This window comes from Macaca thibetana, chromosome 17 (genome assembly GCF_024542745.1).
Source record: "Macaca thibetana thibetana isolate TM-01 chromosome 17, ASM2454274v1, whole genome shotgun sequence".
Classification (NCBI taxonomy): Eukaryota; Metazoa; Chordata; class Mammalia; order Primates; family Cercopithecidae; genus Macaca; species Macaca thibetana.
In genome coordinates this window covers 92,244,491-92,262,406 of record NC_065594.1, presented here as the reverse complement: position 1 = coordinate 92,262,406, position 17,916 = coordinate 92,244,491, and the positions used below count along the sequence as shown (strand labels likewise).

General features: G+C 57.2%; 1 protein-coding gene across 1 annotated transcript in view; it reads right to left on the bottom strand.

The window, feature by feature from the left end:
* Positions 1 to 14,217, bottom strand: part of MCF2L (MCF.2 cell line derived transforming sequence like) — a 205,328-nt gene extending 191,111 nt beyond the window's left edge. Inside the window, exons 1-2 of the mRNA XM_050766970.1 lie at positions 14,137 to 14,217; positions 7,362 to 7,528 (exon numbers count right to left, since the gene is read on the bottom strand). Coding sequence (XP_050622927.1) covers positions 7,362 to 7,524 — 163 coding nt within the window. The 5' untranslated portion in view covers positions 7,525 to 7,528; positions 14,137 to 14,217. The remainder of the gene's footprint in view (positions 1 to 7,361; positions 7,529 to 14,136) is intronic.
* Positions 14,218 to 17,916: the final 3,699 nt, after the last annotated feature.

The window sequence follows — 17,916 nt, the reverse complement described above, 5'->3', positions numbered from 1 at the left end:
CCCCATGCCGGCATCTGGTGGTCCACTCCATCCCCCTAACACGGGAGCCCTGGTGAGTCAGAGCACCTGTGCCCCCATGCCGGCATCTGGTGGTCCACTCCATCCCCCTAACACGGGAGCCCTGGTGAGTCAGAGCACCTGTGCCCCCATGCCGGCATCTGGTGGTCCACTCCATCCTCCTAACACGGGAGCCCTGGTGAGTCAGAGCACCTGTGCCCCCATGCCGGCATCTCACCTGGCCTTGGGAAGCTGCCCACGCCCTTGGCATTGGACACGAGCAGATACCAGCCATGCTTCCAACATTAACCAGTAACACAACTCATTCCCAAATGTCTGGAGGTTCATATGCACTAAACATATGTCCTTTAAAAAATGAGGAATTCCTGCCAGCTTCCTGAGTAATACACAAAGTCCAAGTAGACAAGATGCTAAGGAATCAGGAAAGGTTGAAAACGAGAAGTTAATCATTGACAGCCACACTGCAAGTGCCATTTCCACAAACAACATGTTCATCTTCAGAGGCCATCTCACTCGAGACTCACAGAACTACAAAGAGAAGATGCGTGGAGAGCGCGGCGGGTGCCCATCCTCCCGACAGGCGCTGTTCTTTAACCCGGCGTGCTGCTGAGATTGCCTTTTCTCAGAGCTGTTTTCTGCAACACTAAATGGCACGCAAGGAAAAAGCAACGAATCTCCCAGGAAAATCATGAGCTTTGAGAACCGCACGAAGAACCAGAAAGTTTCAAGTCCAGAGTCTACTAAATTATTAAAGAACATCTTCTGTGGTCCAAGAGAAACCAGCCCATCAGCATACGATGGCTAGCGCCCAACCACAGAAGGAGCCTGAAGATGTGAAGAAACACATCCTCCCCCGTCAGATTCGCGAATGCACAACTATAGCCTCTGCAAAAGCCACAGCCACCAGGATTCAGCCATTCTCCACCAAGCCGCGACTATGGCCCATGCCACAAACACCGCGGATTCTCCACCAAGCCGCGACTATGGCCCATGCCACAAATACCGAGGATTCTCCACCAAGCCGCGACTATGGCCCATACCACAAACACCGAGGATTCTCCACCAAGCCGTGACTATGACCCATGCCAGGAACACCGCGGATTCTCCACCAAGCCGTGACTATGACCTGTGCCAGGAACATCGAGGATTCTCCACCAAGCTGTGACTATGACCCATGCCAGGAACACTGAGGATTCTCCACCAAGCTGTGACTATGACCCATGCCAGGAACACCGAGGATTCTCCACCAAGCCGCGACTATGGCCCATGCCAGGAACACCGAGGATTCTCCACCAAGCCGTGACTATGACCTATGCCAGGAACACAGAGGATTCTCCACCAAGCCGCAACTATGGCCCATGCCAGGAACACCGAGGATTCTCCACCAAGCTGTGACTATGACCCATGCCAGGAACACCGAGGATTCTCCACCAAGCCGCGACTATGGTCCATGCCAGGAACACCGAGGATTCTCCACCAAGCCGCGACTATGGTCCATTCCAGGAACACCGAGGATTCTCCACCAAGCCGCGACTATGACGCATGCCACAAATACCGAGGATTCTCCACCAAGCCGCAACTATGGCCCATGCCAGGAGCACCGAGGATTCTCCACCAAGCCGCGACTATGACCCGTGCCACAAATACCGAGGATTCTCCACCAAGCCGCGACTATGACCCATGCCAGGAGCACCGAGGATTCTCCACCAAGCCGCGACTATGACCCATGCCAGGAACATCGAGGATTCTCCACCAAGCCGCGACTATGGCCCATGCCAGGAGCACCGAGGATTCTCCACCAAGCCGCGACTATGACCCATGCCAGGAACACCGAGGATTCTCCACCAAGCCGTGACTATGGCCCATGCCAGCAACACTGCGGATTCTCCACCAAGCCGCGACTATGGCCCATGCCAGGAGCACTGAGGATTCTCCACCAAGCCGCGACTATGGCCCATGCCAGGAACACCGAGGATTCTCCACCAAGCCATGACTATGGCCCATGCCAGCAACACTGCGGATTCTCCACCAAGCCGCGACTATGGCCCATGCCAGGAGCACTGAGGATTCTCCACCAAGCCGTGACTATGGCCCATGCCAGGAGCACCGCGGATTCTCCACCAAGCCACGACTATGGCCCATGCCAGGAGCACCGAGGATTCTCCACCAAGCCGCGACTATGACCCATGCCAGGAACACCGAGGATTCTCCACCAAGCCGTGACTATGACCCATGCCAGCAACACTGCGGATAGCCAAAAAGTCACTTTTCTTCCAAGCGTCTGTTTCCTGTGGTCATTTTCCCCTTCCCCAAAGTACGTTTCAGTTCCAGCTAATTGTCTCTGCAAACCCCTCCGTGAGACTCATATCTGAATGCGGCAGCCCCATCCCTTCTCAAGGCTGGGGCGTGTCTTGGTCCTTCCCGAAGTGCTTCCCAACCCTCCCGCCTGCCCCCAGGTGGAGACAAGGTCCCTCCTCAGAATCCTGTGCAATCTCCTACCATAAAGCATGGAAGTGTTAGGTCCAGCCACAGACTCAACCATGCTCCAAGGCTTCTGACATAGAAACAGCAATGTCATGACTCCACCCAAGGCAGCAATTGTGTCTGTTTCTGTGCTGCTCTCCTTTTGCCCTGTGTCTTCCAACTGTTCTTTTATCCACAAAGCTTTGCCAGCACCTGAACAGTGTGATGCTCAAAGGTTTGCTGGGACAAAAGTCACTGGCATCTTCAAAGACACCACTGACCAACGGGGATAGATGGAGTTTCTAACAGGAAGCCCGCAAGCCACCCTAGATCTACAGGCGCTCGCCTGTGCCGGGGGGCCCCTCACCTCTGCTGTACAAGGAAGTTGTGCGTGAATCCTCCTGCTCTCTCACCCTAAGATGATAGAGGTTCTTCCACAGAGGTTGAACAGCATGTTCCCAGGCCTCTGCTCTCACCTGGCCCACCAGAGCCAGAACGCATTACACACCACTGAAGAGCAAGGCCGCGCACTCACGCTGGAGCGGGCGCTGGTGTTTTGATAGGAAAGCACTGCCAGGGAGAGGAGAGCCAGGCAAGCTCCACACGCACCCCATGGAAATGCACGATGTGTGCGTGTGTGTACATACGTGTGTGTGCACGTTCCTGCGGGCACTTGCTGTTCTCAATGAGACAGGCCGTGCAGAGGGTGAGCTCCAGAAGCCCCAGGGAGCTGATGCTGGCCACACCTTTCCCGGCCACGCCTTTCCCGTTCACCTGCAAACCCTGCAGCACACCTGTGACAGCTGACCTTCAGTGGAGTGAGTCAGCTTACAAAACGCTGCAGGCTCAGTCAGGAGCCCTGAGGAGGCCTGTCTGCAGAGTGTCCCCTCAGATTAGAGGGCCTCCCATAGCTGACTGTGAACCAGTTAATCACAGAGTCACCGAAACAACGTAGTGGAACACTCACGGAGCTGAAATGAAGAAACCTGAAGGAAAGCAAGAGCCAACAGAACAGCTTCAGACGGCACCGAGTGAGCTGGAAAATAAGCTCGTCAATGTTTACCCAGCAGGGCCCAGGCCTCCTGTGACCTTCTCAAAGACAAGTATCTGTTGACTGAGAATGTGAAAGTTGGACGGGACGCTGTTCCTCGCCCAGCAGGAAAACAAAGGTAGAACCGGGGGAATCACCTTCTGTCACGGTTTCAAAGCAAATACGTGTAGGATTCAAAGCAAATATGTGTAGGATTCAGCAATTCCACTTCCAGGGAGGCAACCCCAAGGCCTGAAAGCAGGCGCCCACACTGGTATTTGCACACCGTGTTCACAGGAGCGTTACTCACAATAGCAGAGACGGCTGCAGGCGCCCACACCGGTATTTGCACACCGTGTTCATAGGAGCGTTACTCACAATAGCAGAGGCGGCTGTGACCCAAACATCCACTGATGAATGAGTGAAGAAACAGATGTGGTCCACCCACACCGTGGACTATTACTCAGTCTTAAAAAGGAAGGAAATTGTGTCACACGGTACAACACAGATGAACCTCAGAACGTTATGCCCAGTGTAATAACCTCCAGTTACATGAGGTCCCTAGAGAAGTCAATCTCATAGAGAAAGAAAGTAGGATGGTGGGTGTCGGGCTGGGGGCAGGGGTGTTGGACACAGTGAGTTCCTCTTCAAAGGTTCCACTTGTTGAACTCCCTCGTTCTTTGTCCTCTACGTTCAAAGCCTAACTTCCTTGCCTCCTTGCCCCTAGTTAAGGTTAACAACCTTCCTGCCGTTCCCAATCTGTAACCCACATCTGTTCCCAATTTGTAACAACCCACATCTATTCCTTATTTGGTGCCCTTAGTTCTGAAACTGCTCCTCCCACCGCTGTAGCCCCCACTCCTGCTCTGTGTGAAGTAGCCAGTCGGGATCAGCTTAGATTGTGTGGTCTGACTCCAGCCAACGGGGACCGGACACAGCAGCGGGGACTGACTGCATTAGGGATAAAAATCCCTTCCCTGCTTTGCTCTTGCAGTGACCAGAAGAGTGAGCAGCGCCCCTTCTGCAGAAGTAAATTTGCCTTGTTGAGAAATCCTTTATTTAGGTGCTTGTTTTCTTTGCAACATCGAGCTGTTATTTCCAACAGGGGGAATGGGAGTGAGTGTTTAATGGAGACAGAGTTTCAGAGAAGATGAGAAAGTTCTGAAAATGGACGCTGGTGATGGCTGTACAACAGTGTTAAATATATAATACCAGGGAACTCTGCACTTAACAGTAGTTAAAATGGCAAATTTCATGGGTGTCTATTTTATGACAATAAAAACCTATTACTAATTTCAAAATTGTTCTGATACAAACAGGTTTCATCAACACCAAGGGTCTCCAGCCAGCTGGGCTGGAGGGACATTGCCAAGGCCCAGGTGACATGGAGACAGAGCAGGTGTGGTGCAGGCAGGGCCTGAGAGCTGAGTGTGGTTCTCCCGCAGGCCACAGTCCACACAGCACGCTTCTCTTTCCACAGAGCAGACCAGGCAAGGACAGCCAGAAGGGCTTCACCGCTCAGAACTCTAAGCAGATTATTGTCCAATCCCCTGGAGTCCAGGGTTAGAGGGAAGCTGCCTAAAGGGCTTTATTGGTAAAGCCAGCCCTGGGCCTCCAGGACTCAGGGATCAGAGAGGTTTTGCGAGTTAGAGGGGGAAGAAGTCAGATGTGACATGATTAAGAGCCACGGCTTGCTGAGTGGGTGCTCTGACCAGCCACACGTCTGGGCTCCTCACAGCAGCTGCCTGGCTGCTACTCCTGCTGTCCACAGTGCAAGGCTTCTCGACCCGCCCAAGCTTGCAGGGACGGCAGGGGCAGGAGCAAAGCCAGAGTGTGGGCCCAGGCTCTGTTCCATGGCTGGTGCACGGTGCACCCCAACACAATGCTGAGCCTGGGAGAGCTCGGTACATTGAGAAATAATAGGAGCACTTGGGTCAGTTGCGAGGGTTCCCTAACCCTAGTCCTAAACCTGCCTTACCCCAAACACTATCCCTACCCCTAACACCTACCCCTACCCCTACCCCTAACCTCTAACCCTAACCTCTAACCCTAACTCTAACCCTAACCGCTGCCAGCTCCCTCGGTCCCCAGAGGGAGGACCCCACGGTCCCCACACGAGGCTTGGGCGCTCAGGGAAAGGCACCAGTGCTGACCACAGCCAGGTTCTGAGCAGCCACGGGCAGTTAATTCACAGCCAAGCTGAGCACGGGAAGACTCGACAACCTTCCAGTCACAGAGGTCAGGGCAGCCAGCTGTCTGCAGGCGCTAAGTAGCCCCTCACTCCCGCCCTCTTCTGAAGCCCCCTGCAGGACAGCTAAGCTGTGTGCGGCACTGTCCTGACAGCCCCCCGCTTCGCTCTTGTAGGAAGTAGCTGCCTCCTGGCTCAGGGGGTTTCTCGTGTGTGTACATCCCAGAGAAGCAGGCGGTGTGCCAGGGAATAACGAGAGCACCTGGTTTTCAATCCGGGAGAGGTCCCGAGAGGCTCAGTCTTCAGTCTCTCATTCGTGACAGTCACTGACAAGGGAAGTGACGGAAATCAAATTCTTAATCCCGCAAAACTAAGCACATACCCTGGCTGGGGTGACCACACCGAAACGCAACCCCCGGTCAGCCAGCTCTAAACGAACAGCCTGTGTTTCCAAGTGCAAGAGTCTGCAGAGCTGTGGCCCAGAACCGCTGGGCCAGGGAACCACAGACACGCGGCAGTCACCAGGTGGAATCTCTTTCTACAGCAGCAGACACACAGAGCTGACTCTGAAGACAGGGCCAGGGCGGTTCTCACCTGAAGACACGAACCAGGACGGAATCCCCGGGCACCAGCCCTCAGGGCAGCGGCCGTGGGATGGGGACAGGATGGACTCAGAACACGAAAGTCTCATAATGATGCCTTGACCCAGGAACTCCCAAGACTCCACACGAATCAGCGCAGATGCCAGCTTAGGACAAGGCCCCGGAAAGCGCCGGATTTAGAGCAGGTAGCAGAATTATCAAAATCCCTTCTCAGCTTAGCGGCCACCCCATTGGTGCTGGAAACCTGCACGTCCCGTCCAGCCACAGGACGGATTTTGCAATGCCAGCCAGCACCCGGCCACCAAATCCATGCCTGCCCTCGGTGGGTGGCGAGTGCCCACACTGGCTTTGTCCAGTGAAAACTTGACTTTTGGAATCAGTTTGGGAAGAAACGGCAGCAAATAATTATGCAGGCAAAACTAGGAACAGAGAATTCAGCCCCTTGCTCAGGTTAGAAAATACATGCAGAGCATTCAGACGGGCAGGGGCTGGAGAGAGAAGTGTTGCCTGGCCTGCATCAGGAGGTCAGCCTGAGCTCGGAGAGGCCACTCACACCCCAGGCCTGCCCGGCTCTCGCCTCGCAGGGGAGCCAATTCCAGATGCCCAGGCAGGGCCACTGGTCTGGAGACCAGCTGAGGCTTTGCCATGTTAATATGAAAACACACAAATTCAAACAATAGCTCCTTTGTTTCTAAAGAATGAAGCAAAGCCTACAAATTGTTTCCTTCAGGTATACTGTGCTTTATTTGGAACACAGACATTTCTCATGATCTCTAACCGGAGCCAAACTCATTTTAAAATACTCACTTAGATAACCAGTGCCAAGTCAAATCGATGACCACACATCTTGAGACAAGTCGTCCCAACTTGGACCTGGGCAGGTAAAAGCCATGTGAACCCATTCAAAGCCCCTCCCACAGCCTGCCACCTGAGGGGTCACACATTCCCAGGATCTAAACCTTGTCAGTCTCTAAAAGGACCAGAATAGCAAAGAACAGCGCAGGTCCAATCAGTGGTGAGACCCGCAAAACCAAACGAGGCCGCAGCACCCGGCGCCTACCTGTGGCCGTGGCCTCTGGTGTGTCTTGAACAAGCCTGATGACGTCGGACACATCAATTTGGTGATCCGTTTCCTCCTTTTTGGCCTCATTGGGCCGTTGTGGGGAAGAGTAACTGTTGCTTCCAGGTCTCTTGCACAGGATGAATCTCCAACAGTCAAACATGAGGCTGCAGAAAGAAGATTTTAAAAGGACAATGAGGTCATGCTGCAGGAAGACTTAAACTGTTGCTTTGAACAAAACCGAAATAACTAGTTACAGCCTTCAGGGGTATTTATTCTGCAATGAAGATAGTATGTTTGAAACTAAATTCGTTCTTCTCCAGTCAATTTCTACTGTGTCAGGGTTCACTTACACAAGGAACCTTCTTCTATAACACTGACACAGAATCAAGGGTTGCAGGAGCAAAACATATTATTGACTTCTGCTTGCTGAAGAAAAGGAAAAAACAATAACCGAGGTTTTCCCCCTTGACATTTAGACTCCTGTTTCAAAGACACAGAAGTCCCCAGTTCTCCAAGTTTCAGTATTTAATTCACTGAACTGGCAAACTTTCAAAATCAGTGCTGACTGCTTATTCGGATTACCTACGGATTTCTAAATCCCCTACGTAGAGAACGTCCTCCGAGTTCCAGAAACTTTAAAGCATAATTCCTCACTGAAAATTTGGCAAAGAAACTTACGTGAAGTTTTTGGGAAGAATCTTAGACGTACAGAGAAAACTAGTAGCCGCATTTCTTTTTTTTTTTTTTTTTTTTTTTTTTTTTTTTTTTTTTTTTTTTTTTTTTTTTTTTTTTTGAGACGGAGTCTTGCTCTGCCGCCCAGGCTGGGGTGCAGTGGCCGGATCTCAGCTCACTGCAAGCTCCGCCTCCCAGGTTTACGCCATTCTCCTGCCTCAGCCTCCCGAGTAGCTGGGACTACAGGCGCCCGCCACCTCACCCGGCTAGTTTTTTGTATTTTTTAGTAGAGACGGGGTTTCACCGTGTTAGCCAGGATGGTCTCGATCTCCTGACCTCGTGATCCGCCCGTCTCGGCCTCCCAAAGTGCTGGGATTACAGGCTTGAGCCACCGCGCCCGGCCATTAGCCGCATTTCAAACCGAAGCCTCTGAGGCAGGTGCCGGCAGCCCTTCCCTCCCAGGTGCGGACCTGCGGTGCCTCTGAGGCACGTGCCGGCAGCCCTTCCCTCCCAGGTGCGGACCTGCGGTGCCTCCCGTGCTGTCTTCCAGCACATTTATGGCTCACTCCTGCTTCCCACTGTTGGCATCCCACCCGCAGGACCCCTTCCCTGGGAATAATGTCGGCAACAGTTTACTTAAATAAACTGTATGGTGGCTCACGCCTGTAATCCCAGCACTTTGGGAGGCTGATGCAGGCGAATCGCCTCAGATCAGGAGTTCGAGACCAGCCTGGCCAACATGGCGAAATCCCGTCTCTACTAAAAATACAAAAATTAGCCGGGTGTGGTGGCAGGTGCCTGTCACCCCAGTTACTCAGGAGGCTGAGGGACGAGAATCACTTAAACCCAGGAGGCAGAGGTTGCAGTGAGCCGAGATTGCACCACTGCACTCCAGCCTGGGCAACAACAGTGAAACTCCGTCTCAAAATAAAATAAAATAAAATAAAATAAAAATAAACGGTCTCGGCGGCTCCACCGGGGACGTTGCTTTCCACGCCAGCGCTCACACTGCGTCCTGTCGCCCAGTTCTGCTGCTGCCCGGGCCTCAGCTCCCTGGGGAAATCCCTCCGGCCCTGCCATTTCCCTGGGAAGGGGCCGCCTGCCTCCCTCCAACCTGAAATCCCTGCTCCAGTGGCTCAGAGGCCCTGCTGGGACATCTCCCCCTTTCACTGTCTTCAGTTAAACCCCCTCCCTATCCCTCAGGTCAGACCTGCAGGTGCCCAGACCACCCCACAGGCGCTCTCAGGGCCGCTGCTGTCAGTCCCCAGGGAGCTTTGCAAACACCAGCGCCCACCCCTGGAGAGCAGGCCCGTCGCGAGAACCACTGCCCCACCACGTGGAGCCCCGAAGGACGACGAAGCCGGCCCAGGACAGGGTGATACCCACTGCCAACCCACAGTCCAGGTCGCAAACACTCCGGGACGCCAGGGCCACACCCACGCCCCTCACAGGAGAGGCTGTGCTTCTCCACCCCCACCTCTTCCCCCAACACACAAGCTCCACAGCCTTGACTCCCACCCCACAAACGCACTCACCCCTCGGTGTTCATCAGGGCACGGGCCTTCCAGACCACCCCACACTCACCCCTCGGTGTTCAACTCATCCCTTTGCTGCTACTGTTCAGAACTTGGTACACATCCCGGCTCCTGTGTGGTTTTTTTGTTTTGTTTTGTTTTGAGACGGAGTCTGGCTCTGTCGCCCAGGCTGGAGTGCAGTGTCCGGATCTCCGCTCACTGCAAGCTCCGCCTCCCGGGTTTACGCCGTTCTCCTGCCTCAGCCTCCCGAGTAGCTGGGACTACAGGCGCCGCCACCTCGCCCGGCTGGTGAAGTGACACAAGCAGCGGAATAGCAAATGGAGGAGGGGAGGCGAGTGCTGAGGGTCCCCGGGGTGGGGGCACCACGGGGGAGTGAAGGATGCTGGGGCAGGAGGAGCAGGGCCTGGATGGCCGTGGGCGGTACCCCCGCTGCCGCCGCGTCTGGCAGGGTGGGCCTGAGGGAGGCTGTGAGTGGCTAGTGGTGAAAGGCTGGACCTGGACTCAGTTCCAGCACCTGCTGAGCTCGGTTCACAAGGATGGTTCCTTTACTCAGCAGCAGTGTGGGCACCCCTAGGGGGCAGGCGGCCTCCTCTGCACACAGGCTCCAAGCAAACAAAACAAACATGCGCCCACCTCATGCCCCGTACCCAGCTTGGGTGGTGCACGGAGAGGATCAGAGGCCGTGGAGCACCTGCCCGTGCTGGGGGAAGCCGCTGAGGACTGGGCGGACATTACTTTGGCCAGGCATGTAAGAGAAGCAGTGAGCTCGAGGCCACACATTGTATCCCATCCCAGGCCCTGGGCCCTAAAGAGAGGAAGGTCCCCACCTCCGCCGCACAGCTGCCACTCACGACACTGCGTCAACTCCAAATAGCCAGTATTAATAATAACGTGGTGTAGAGGTGGGGGCGGCGGCCCCAGGACAGGCGGAGCTGGGAGAGCTTCCCTAAAGAGTGAAGGCTGCAAAGCCATGGCCCGGAGCTGGGGTGGGGGCCAGGGTCAGGGCGGGGTCAGGGCTGCGGCTCGGGCTGGAGCTGAGGCTGGATGGGCCACAGGGCACCTCCAGGGCTGTCTCTGCTGCTGCAGGGTGAGAGGCCAGCTAGGCCTTGGCACAGAGCGGGTGCTGGGCCGACACCCCTGACTGCGGCCCTCACTCCGGTCCCCACTGCCAGTCAGCGCCGCCCTCACCCGGCTCCACCTGCCACTCTAGTCTGCCCACCTGGGCACAGGAGCCGGCCTGTCCCCACAGGTGTTCCTGCTTTCTTTCTGCTATTTCTCTAATGAATGAAAAGTGAAGATGGAGACTGCGAAGAAAACACGGTTACCCTCTCTGGTCTCCACGGCATCACTTTCTCACTAGATGTGCTTTGATTTCCTTACATCATGATGGAAATGTCAGTAACGCTCTTCACTTTCTCAACGGGTGGGGCTGCATGGCCCCCAACAGTGCCTTACATCCTACATTTCATCCGGGACGTCCCACAGCTTCCCAGCTCTGGTTCCAGTGGCCGCTTGAGCCATCATTGTCCCTGCTGTGACGACCCTTCAGGGCTCCGAGGAGATCCTGGGCATGCTTGGGGACGAGGAGTGAGGCTTCCTGTGAACGCCGCAGAGCCGGCCGGGGCAGCCCTGATGCTCCACTGAGTCCGGTTCATGCTGGGCTCCTGACCACCATGTTCACCATGGTGGCCCTCACAGATATCCAAAAGCTTCTCAGTGGCCATACAGTGTCCCGTATCCTACTGTGGGCTGAAAGCTCAGACAGCTTCACTTTAGGAAGCCAGGAGTGACCCTCATGATGTAGATTTCCCAAAGAGGGGGTTGCCATGAACAGGCCATGTGAGTGAGAGGTTACCAAGGCCTCTGGACAAGACTTGAAATTCTCAAAGCGCCACTGCTGCTTCCAGCTGGCCATGCGCTAAAGACTCTGCCACCCGCACTCCAAGCTAGGGCCCTGTGCTCCACTGGCCTGGCCTCCTCTCAGGGTGGGCTCTCAGCCAGCATGCCCCTGACCAGTGCCCTGCTGTCCTCTGAAGGACCCTCCACAGGGAATCCACTGGTGACTCAAGTTGGAGCCTAGAAACATCACTGAGTGCCTGCTGGAGATGCAGGCCCCGTCCCCTCTGTGAGGTGGGAAGGTCTGTGGTGGGGCCCAGGAACCAGCACTGGGATGCCAGGGGGCTCCTGTCACCAAGATGCAGCCCAGAGCCGTGCACCTGCCACATGAGAGTCTCGCAGCGTCCTTGGGAGCCAGTGCAGACAGTGAAGCGGGGTGGGCTGAACAGAAAGCTGGGCTGCACCCAGAACCTGACAGCTCCATCCTTCTGGTCACAGTGCTAACCGTGGCTGCTCCGGGAGCCTCCGAAAATGATCCCAAATCATCTCAACTGGTGACAAAAGACTGCCAACCGGTGGTGTCCTCGGCCAGTCTATCTACACCACTCATCTCCTCCATGCCCTCTGTCAATCCCAGGCCTTCTCCCACCACATTACAAACGCAAATTACGTGGCTGTAAAGACCGGGGTGCCTCTCTTCTGAAGGGACCTTGGGTCACCAAGAGGCTGCCTTTCCAAGATAAACGTTCAGATTCCAACCAAAGTCTTCCCTGGGGTCCTCGATGTGAGCAAGAGTGCATCTCCACAGCAGAGCAGACTGGGACCACCCAGTCCAGGACCAGTTAAAGGGAAACCTCAGGAGGGGGCCTCGGAGGGCGGTGGAGAGACCTGAATTCCAGAGGACAGATGTGAAGCTGCACACACAGCCCTTTCATCTTGCAGCAAATCCAATCACCTTGGTGAGGGTGATGACTGTGCCCCTTCCCCTCTGCACCCGGCTGTGCCTGCAGGTCCTGAAGTCAGCACAGCGATGGGGGAGGCGGGCCACGGGGTCCCGGTCAAAGCCTGCAGATTCCTCAGCTCACCTAACTTTGCAGACCCTTCACGGATTCCAGCAGTTTCCCACAATCTCAGGTTTCACAGCAATTCTGTGAGGCCCCCAGGGGAGGGCTTCCCTCATTTCACAGACGGTGTGGGGGTTCTTGGGGAAACCCAATGTGAAAGTTTGAGCCATGGATGCTGGGACCCCTGCACAGCCTGGTGAAATCGGGGACACCGGGACCCCTGCACAGCCTGGTGAAATCGGGGACACCGGGACCCCTGCACAGCCTGGTGAAGTTGGGACCTGGGAGGGCGGGGCTGGCCCCACAGGATGCAGAAGGGCTGGAGAGTCCTGAGGGAGCCTTAAAACCCCCGTCTCCTGCCCACCTAGCTGCCAGCTGGCCCCAGAGTCCTCACTGCCCGCCCCCCAGGGCTGAGGGCTCCGCAGGCTCCCGGTGTCCTGTCCCCCCAGCTACCCATGGAGGTTGCAGAACTCAGACAATGCCTGGGTATGCATTCTGCTCTCACGAGCAGCCCCGGACTCCTCGCTCCACAGTTTGCATGTTAGGAACCCCCCAGGGCTAGGGGCTCCTCCTCAGTCCCAGCATCCAGCACCCACCTGGCCATGTGGGTCTCCTGTCTGCCAGGGAGGGGCCACACCGACACTCTGCAGCCTGCAGCCCTGGGGACCTCACTTCTATTTTTGTGGCCAGCCCTGCCGGTCCCCGTAGCCACACATCCTGGGGCCTCCCACAGCCATGCCGGCACATCCTGCCTGGGCGGCCCGGGCCACCTTAACCCCTTCAAGGTCCCGGCTCTGTGAGGGTCATGCGGGCCACGCCCCTGGGCGGGAGTTTCCAGGTAGCTAACCTGCCTGGGCTCCGGAGCCCCCTCTGGCCCAACCCTCCGGCAGGATCCTATATAAGGGTCTGAAGCCAGGCCAGGGGCCCGCAGCTGGGAGAAGAGCCACAGAGGGCCCAGCGCAACCAAGCCGGGTCAAAAGGGCTCCTAGGACGAGTCTGCCCAGCCCGCGGTCCACGGCCTTCCCGCTGTCCGCTTGGGGATCTGTGGCCAAGGCGACCCTGGCCCGGGACAAGCAGGCAGATGAAAGATGCAGGTGTGGACCCGACCCCAGGCTACCCTCCGCTCCAGATTACCTAAAAACATTCCCCAGCCTGTCCCCAGCCCCCAGATGTGGGCTCGACCCCAGCCTGACCCCAAGCTACCCTTCCTTCCAGCCCTGTCCCTGGGCGCCGTCCTGAACACTGGCCCCCGTCGCTCTGGCAGGAAGGGGTGGGCACAGCTCCCAGGGTGGCCCTACGAGGTGCCCAAGGGAACGTCGGCAGAAGCCCGTCCAGGCGTTGACACCTGCCGGGGTGTGAGGCCCCCCGTGACAATGCGGAGGGGGCCTGGGCGCCTGGACACTCGCGGGGGCTCCTCCACGGCCACTCCGAGCACCCCAGGCGCCTCGAAGTTCCCAGCGCAGGACACTGGGCAGGGGCCGCGGGGGCCGATCCCAGGCCGCCCTGACCGCGAGCCGGGTCCCAGCGCCTGTCCCCAGCCGGGCTGAGGGGGGCGCGGGGGAGACGGCCCCGCTCCGGGAGCGACCGCAACGCGTCCTGCCCGGCTCCGCCCCGCGCCCCCTCCCGTCACCCCCGCGTCCCCTCCAGGACCCGCCCCGCGCGCACCTGCCGTCCGTGGTGCTGCCCTCCCGCGTCCGCCGAGCTCCGCGCCTCGCAGGTGTCCGCGCGTCCTGACGCCTCCTCGCGGGCCGCGCGGATACTGGGCAGGGAGGGAGAAGGGGCGGGGCGGGGCGGGGCGCGCGGAGGGCTGGGGGGAGGGGCGGAGAGGGGCCCGGGGGCGGGGGCGGGGGCGGGGGCGGGGCCAGAGCCCAGAGCGGCGGGGGAAGGGCGGCGAGGCGGGGCCATGGGAAGAGCCTCCCTCTCTCCACCCTCCCCTTCTACCCCCTCCCCCCTCCCCCTCTCCACACCCTTTGCTCTCCTCATGCTTCCCCCTCTTCCTACCCCTCCCCGCTGTGCCCGAGACGGGGGACGGGGCGACGGGGTGGGGACGTGATGGGGGGCGGGGGGGCGACTGCGGGGCAGTGGGTCGGGGTCGTGCCTAAGGGGTGCAGTTCCTGCCACCTGGGGTCACCCTCGGCCCCGCCCAGAGGGGAGAGGGCTGGACAAGGGGACGGGTCGGTGGTCTTCTGGGGCCCAGGACTCACTTCCTTGGGCTCACCTGTAAAACAGGGTCCCACCTGCCCCCCTGGATCCGAGCCCCCTGGCAGGGAAGTTGTGTCCACTCTGAAGCCCCACAGGGACCCAGCTGCCATCGCCCTAGCTGGACCCTTCCCTGCAGCTTCCCAGGAGAAAGCCGGGGGGCACGTGGGACAGGGCTGGGGCCACTGGAATGTGGCCCAGCTGAGCTGACCAGCCTGTGACATCAGATAAGTCACTAACAAACCCTTCTGGCCTGTGTTCTCGTCTGTGCAGCCATCCCAGAGTGTCCTGGGGCCCACAGGTTAGTGCACACAGAGCTCCCAGTGTACCAAAGACAGATTACCAGTTAACTAGGTTAGCAGCAGAAGTCAGGACCCCATATTTAGGTCCTAGGGTAAAAAGGGACAAGAACCCACCTCACTCCTCAGTATTGGAGTGAGTAAGGAGCCGCTGGTCTGTGGGTCACGGCACAGGACGCTGGCCTCTGCCAGCACAGCCTTGCTGTGGTACCTAACAGTGCAGCAGAAGTTGTTTGCGGAAAAAGAAAAAAAAAAAACCTATAAAAGACCCCACCATTTAATTCTTGCATCTTCCAAGGTTCAGTGGAAACTGACTGATAACTTAAAAAAAAAAAAAAAAAAAGTGAGGTGACATAAAAAGGTAAAATCATGGAAGATGCAGACCCAGCTATAGACTTTAGCACTTGCAGTTGGAGCTTTAAAACGTCTCCATTTAGTGGGTAAAAAGAGCAAACCTGTTTGAATGAAATGAAAACAAAGCTCTGGCAAGAGAGAGATAAACATTAACCAAGCAGGCAGCGGGAAGTGCAGTCCACCGCGCTGTGCCCACCTGAGGTGAGAACACTGCGGACAGGCGTGTGATACACAGAGACAGACTGAGTTCGGGGAGGAGGGTGCGTGGACCGGGAGGAGGGTGCGTGGACCGGGAGGAGGGTGCGTGGACCGGGAGGAGGGTGCGTGCACCGGGAGGAGGGTGCGTGGACCGGGAGGAGGGTGCGTGCACCGGGAGGAGGGTGAGTGGACCGGGAGGAGGGTGAGTGCACCGGGAGGAGGGTGAGTGCACCGGGAGGAGGGTGAGTGGACCGGGAGGAGGGTGAGTGCACCGGGAGGAGGGTGCGTGGACCGGGAGGAGGGTGTGTGGACCGGGAGGAGGGTGCGTGCACCGGAAGGAGGGTGTGTGGACCACGCCTGGCTGCAGAATTTCTCCCGGGGGAGCACACGTGCGTTCGGGTACTGGATCCCTGCTCTTGCATGTCCACTCCTTGGAGCAGCAGCAGCGTCGGTGACCGTGCAGGGACCCCGGGCTCCACTCAGACCCGCAGGGAGTGTCTCCACTGGGGAACCCGCCCTCCCCAGCGAGCAGAAGCCCCAGAGACCTGTGCAGGGGGCAGGAGAGGGGTCCAGGAAAGGCCAGAACCTGCCAGCATGGGCAGGAAAAGGGGAGGCTGGGCTCAGGGAAGGAGAGGGATGATTTGAGAGGGACAGGAAATTAAACCCAAGGGAACTCCCTCAACCCAGTAACATTTCTTCACATAATTAGCCCCGGAGACAGGAAGGGCTTGTCACTACCAATGCATTCAGGAGCTTTGAGAGTCGGACCGGAACAGGCTTTCCTTCTCCTTCTCACAGGTTCCAGTTAAAAAGGTCAGAGTGGACCCACGTGGTGTTTCTTACCTGTTTTTTGTTTGTTTTTTTTTTTATTTGGAGACCAACGCCCCCTTTCTCACGCTGGCATCAAAGACCCTCTGGTAACACAGCACATTCTGTCAGACTGTCAGACAGGCTGAATTAAATATCATTTAATTGAGCAATAAAAGTCCAAAGGGAGGCTGCCTGTGGGAACCCGCCCTGAGGATCTCCTGCAGGACGTGCAAGCGGATGGCACCGCGGCTGTGGAAAAGGAGGGGACAGGCAGTGACCCCAGCCAGCCACGAGCCCGCCCCACACATTTGTGCAGGGTGCAGGCCCAAACCCACACGTGCGTGGACAGTGGGCACCACACTGGAACGGACTCTGCCAGGAAGCAGGGATTTCTACCTGCTATCCTGAAAGATGCTCTGCCTGCACACCGTGGATGGGCATGGAGCTGGCCCGCAGCCCTCGGGGGACAGACAGACAGACAAGAGGCCAGAACGTCTTCTCCACGAAAGCTTTCCGCCTTGGCACACAGTAAACCAATACAGCGAAAATACAGAGGACAAAACCCCAAGATGTGTGTGCCTTCAGAAAAGGCTAGGGCGCATTCTAAAGTTGAGGCAATTCAAGAGGAAATTAATTCAGCGGAGGACAAAGGCCCAGAGCAGCGCATCACAGGCTGCCCGCGGTGTCCTGCTGGGGCCGAGCTTGTTAGGGCCAGGCAAGGCCTTTGTGTTCCACCAGCTTTCACAGCCTCAGAAGCCCAGTGGGGCACAAGGAGATGACGTCACAAACAGGTTTCCCTGCGAGCGCAGCAGGAGGAGCAGAGACCTCAGGGACAACTCCCATCGGGGCGTCACGGCCTACCAGCCAGCAGATCCCGCAGGAGCTGAGGCTGCAGGGAAAGCCGGATGGACGCCGCACGGTAGCACACCCACAGACTCCGAACACGTGTCTGGGCTCTGCACTTGGATGGGAGTACAGCCTGCGTCTGTGGATTCCACGTAAGTCGTGCGACACAGTGAGCTCAGGTATCAAGCACCTGGGAAGCCGTGGCGCCTGTGCCTGTGACCCCAAAGGGTGGAATCCTTCCAGGGCATCTCCGTGTGGTCACTGTGTCCTATAAGCAGTTTAGGAGGGTTCATCTGCTTCCAAATTGTTCCAATTTCTCCACTTAGTGTTGGAAACTTTACCATTGGAGGTTAAACGCTTTATGTGAAAGCATAGCTCCCACAAAGATGTCCGTAAGGGAAAGAAAAGGAGTGACCATATCTCAGGGAATAGACACCTTTGTGCTCGGCTTACACAGCCGAGGAAGGCGGTGACAACGTCCTCCCACCTACAGAGAGAAGACCACAGGGCCCCCTTGTAAACCTGTAGCACCCTGGTTTGTCTCGGAATCTGTCCTTCTGTGTGGGATACGTTGCAGGCAGACTCAGGCCTGGCCTTTCTGGAGTTCAGGGCGGCTGGAGGGAGCAGGACAGACCTACCCTGGCCTCCTCCAGCCCCCAAATCCGCACAAACCCTGCCTCGACAAGACAGCGGTACTGTCCCTCCCTCAACCCTCCTCCAGAATGAAGGCGCCGAGGTC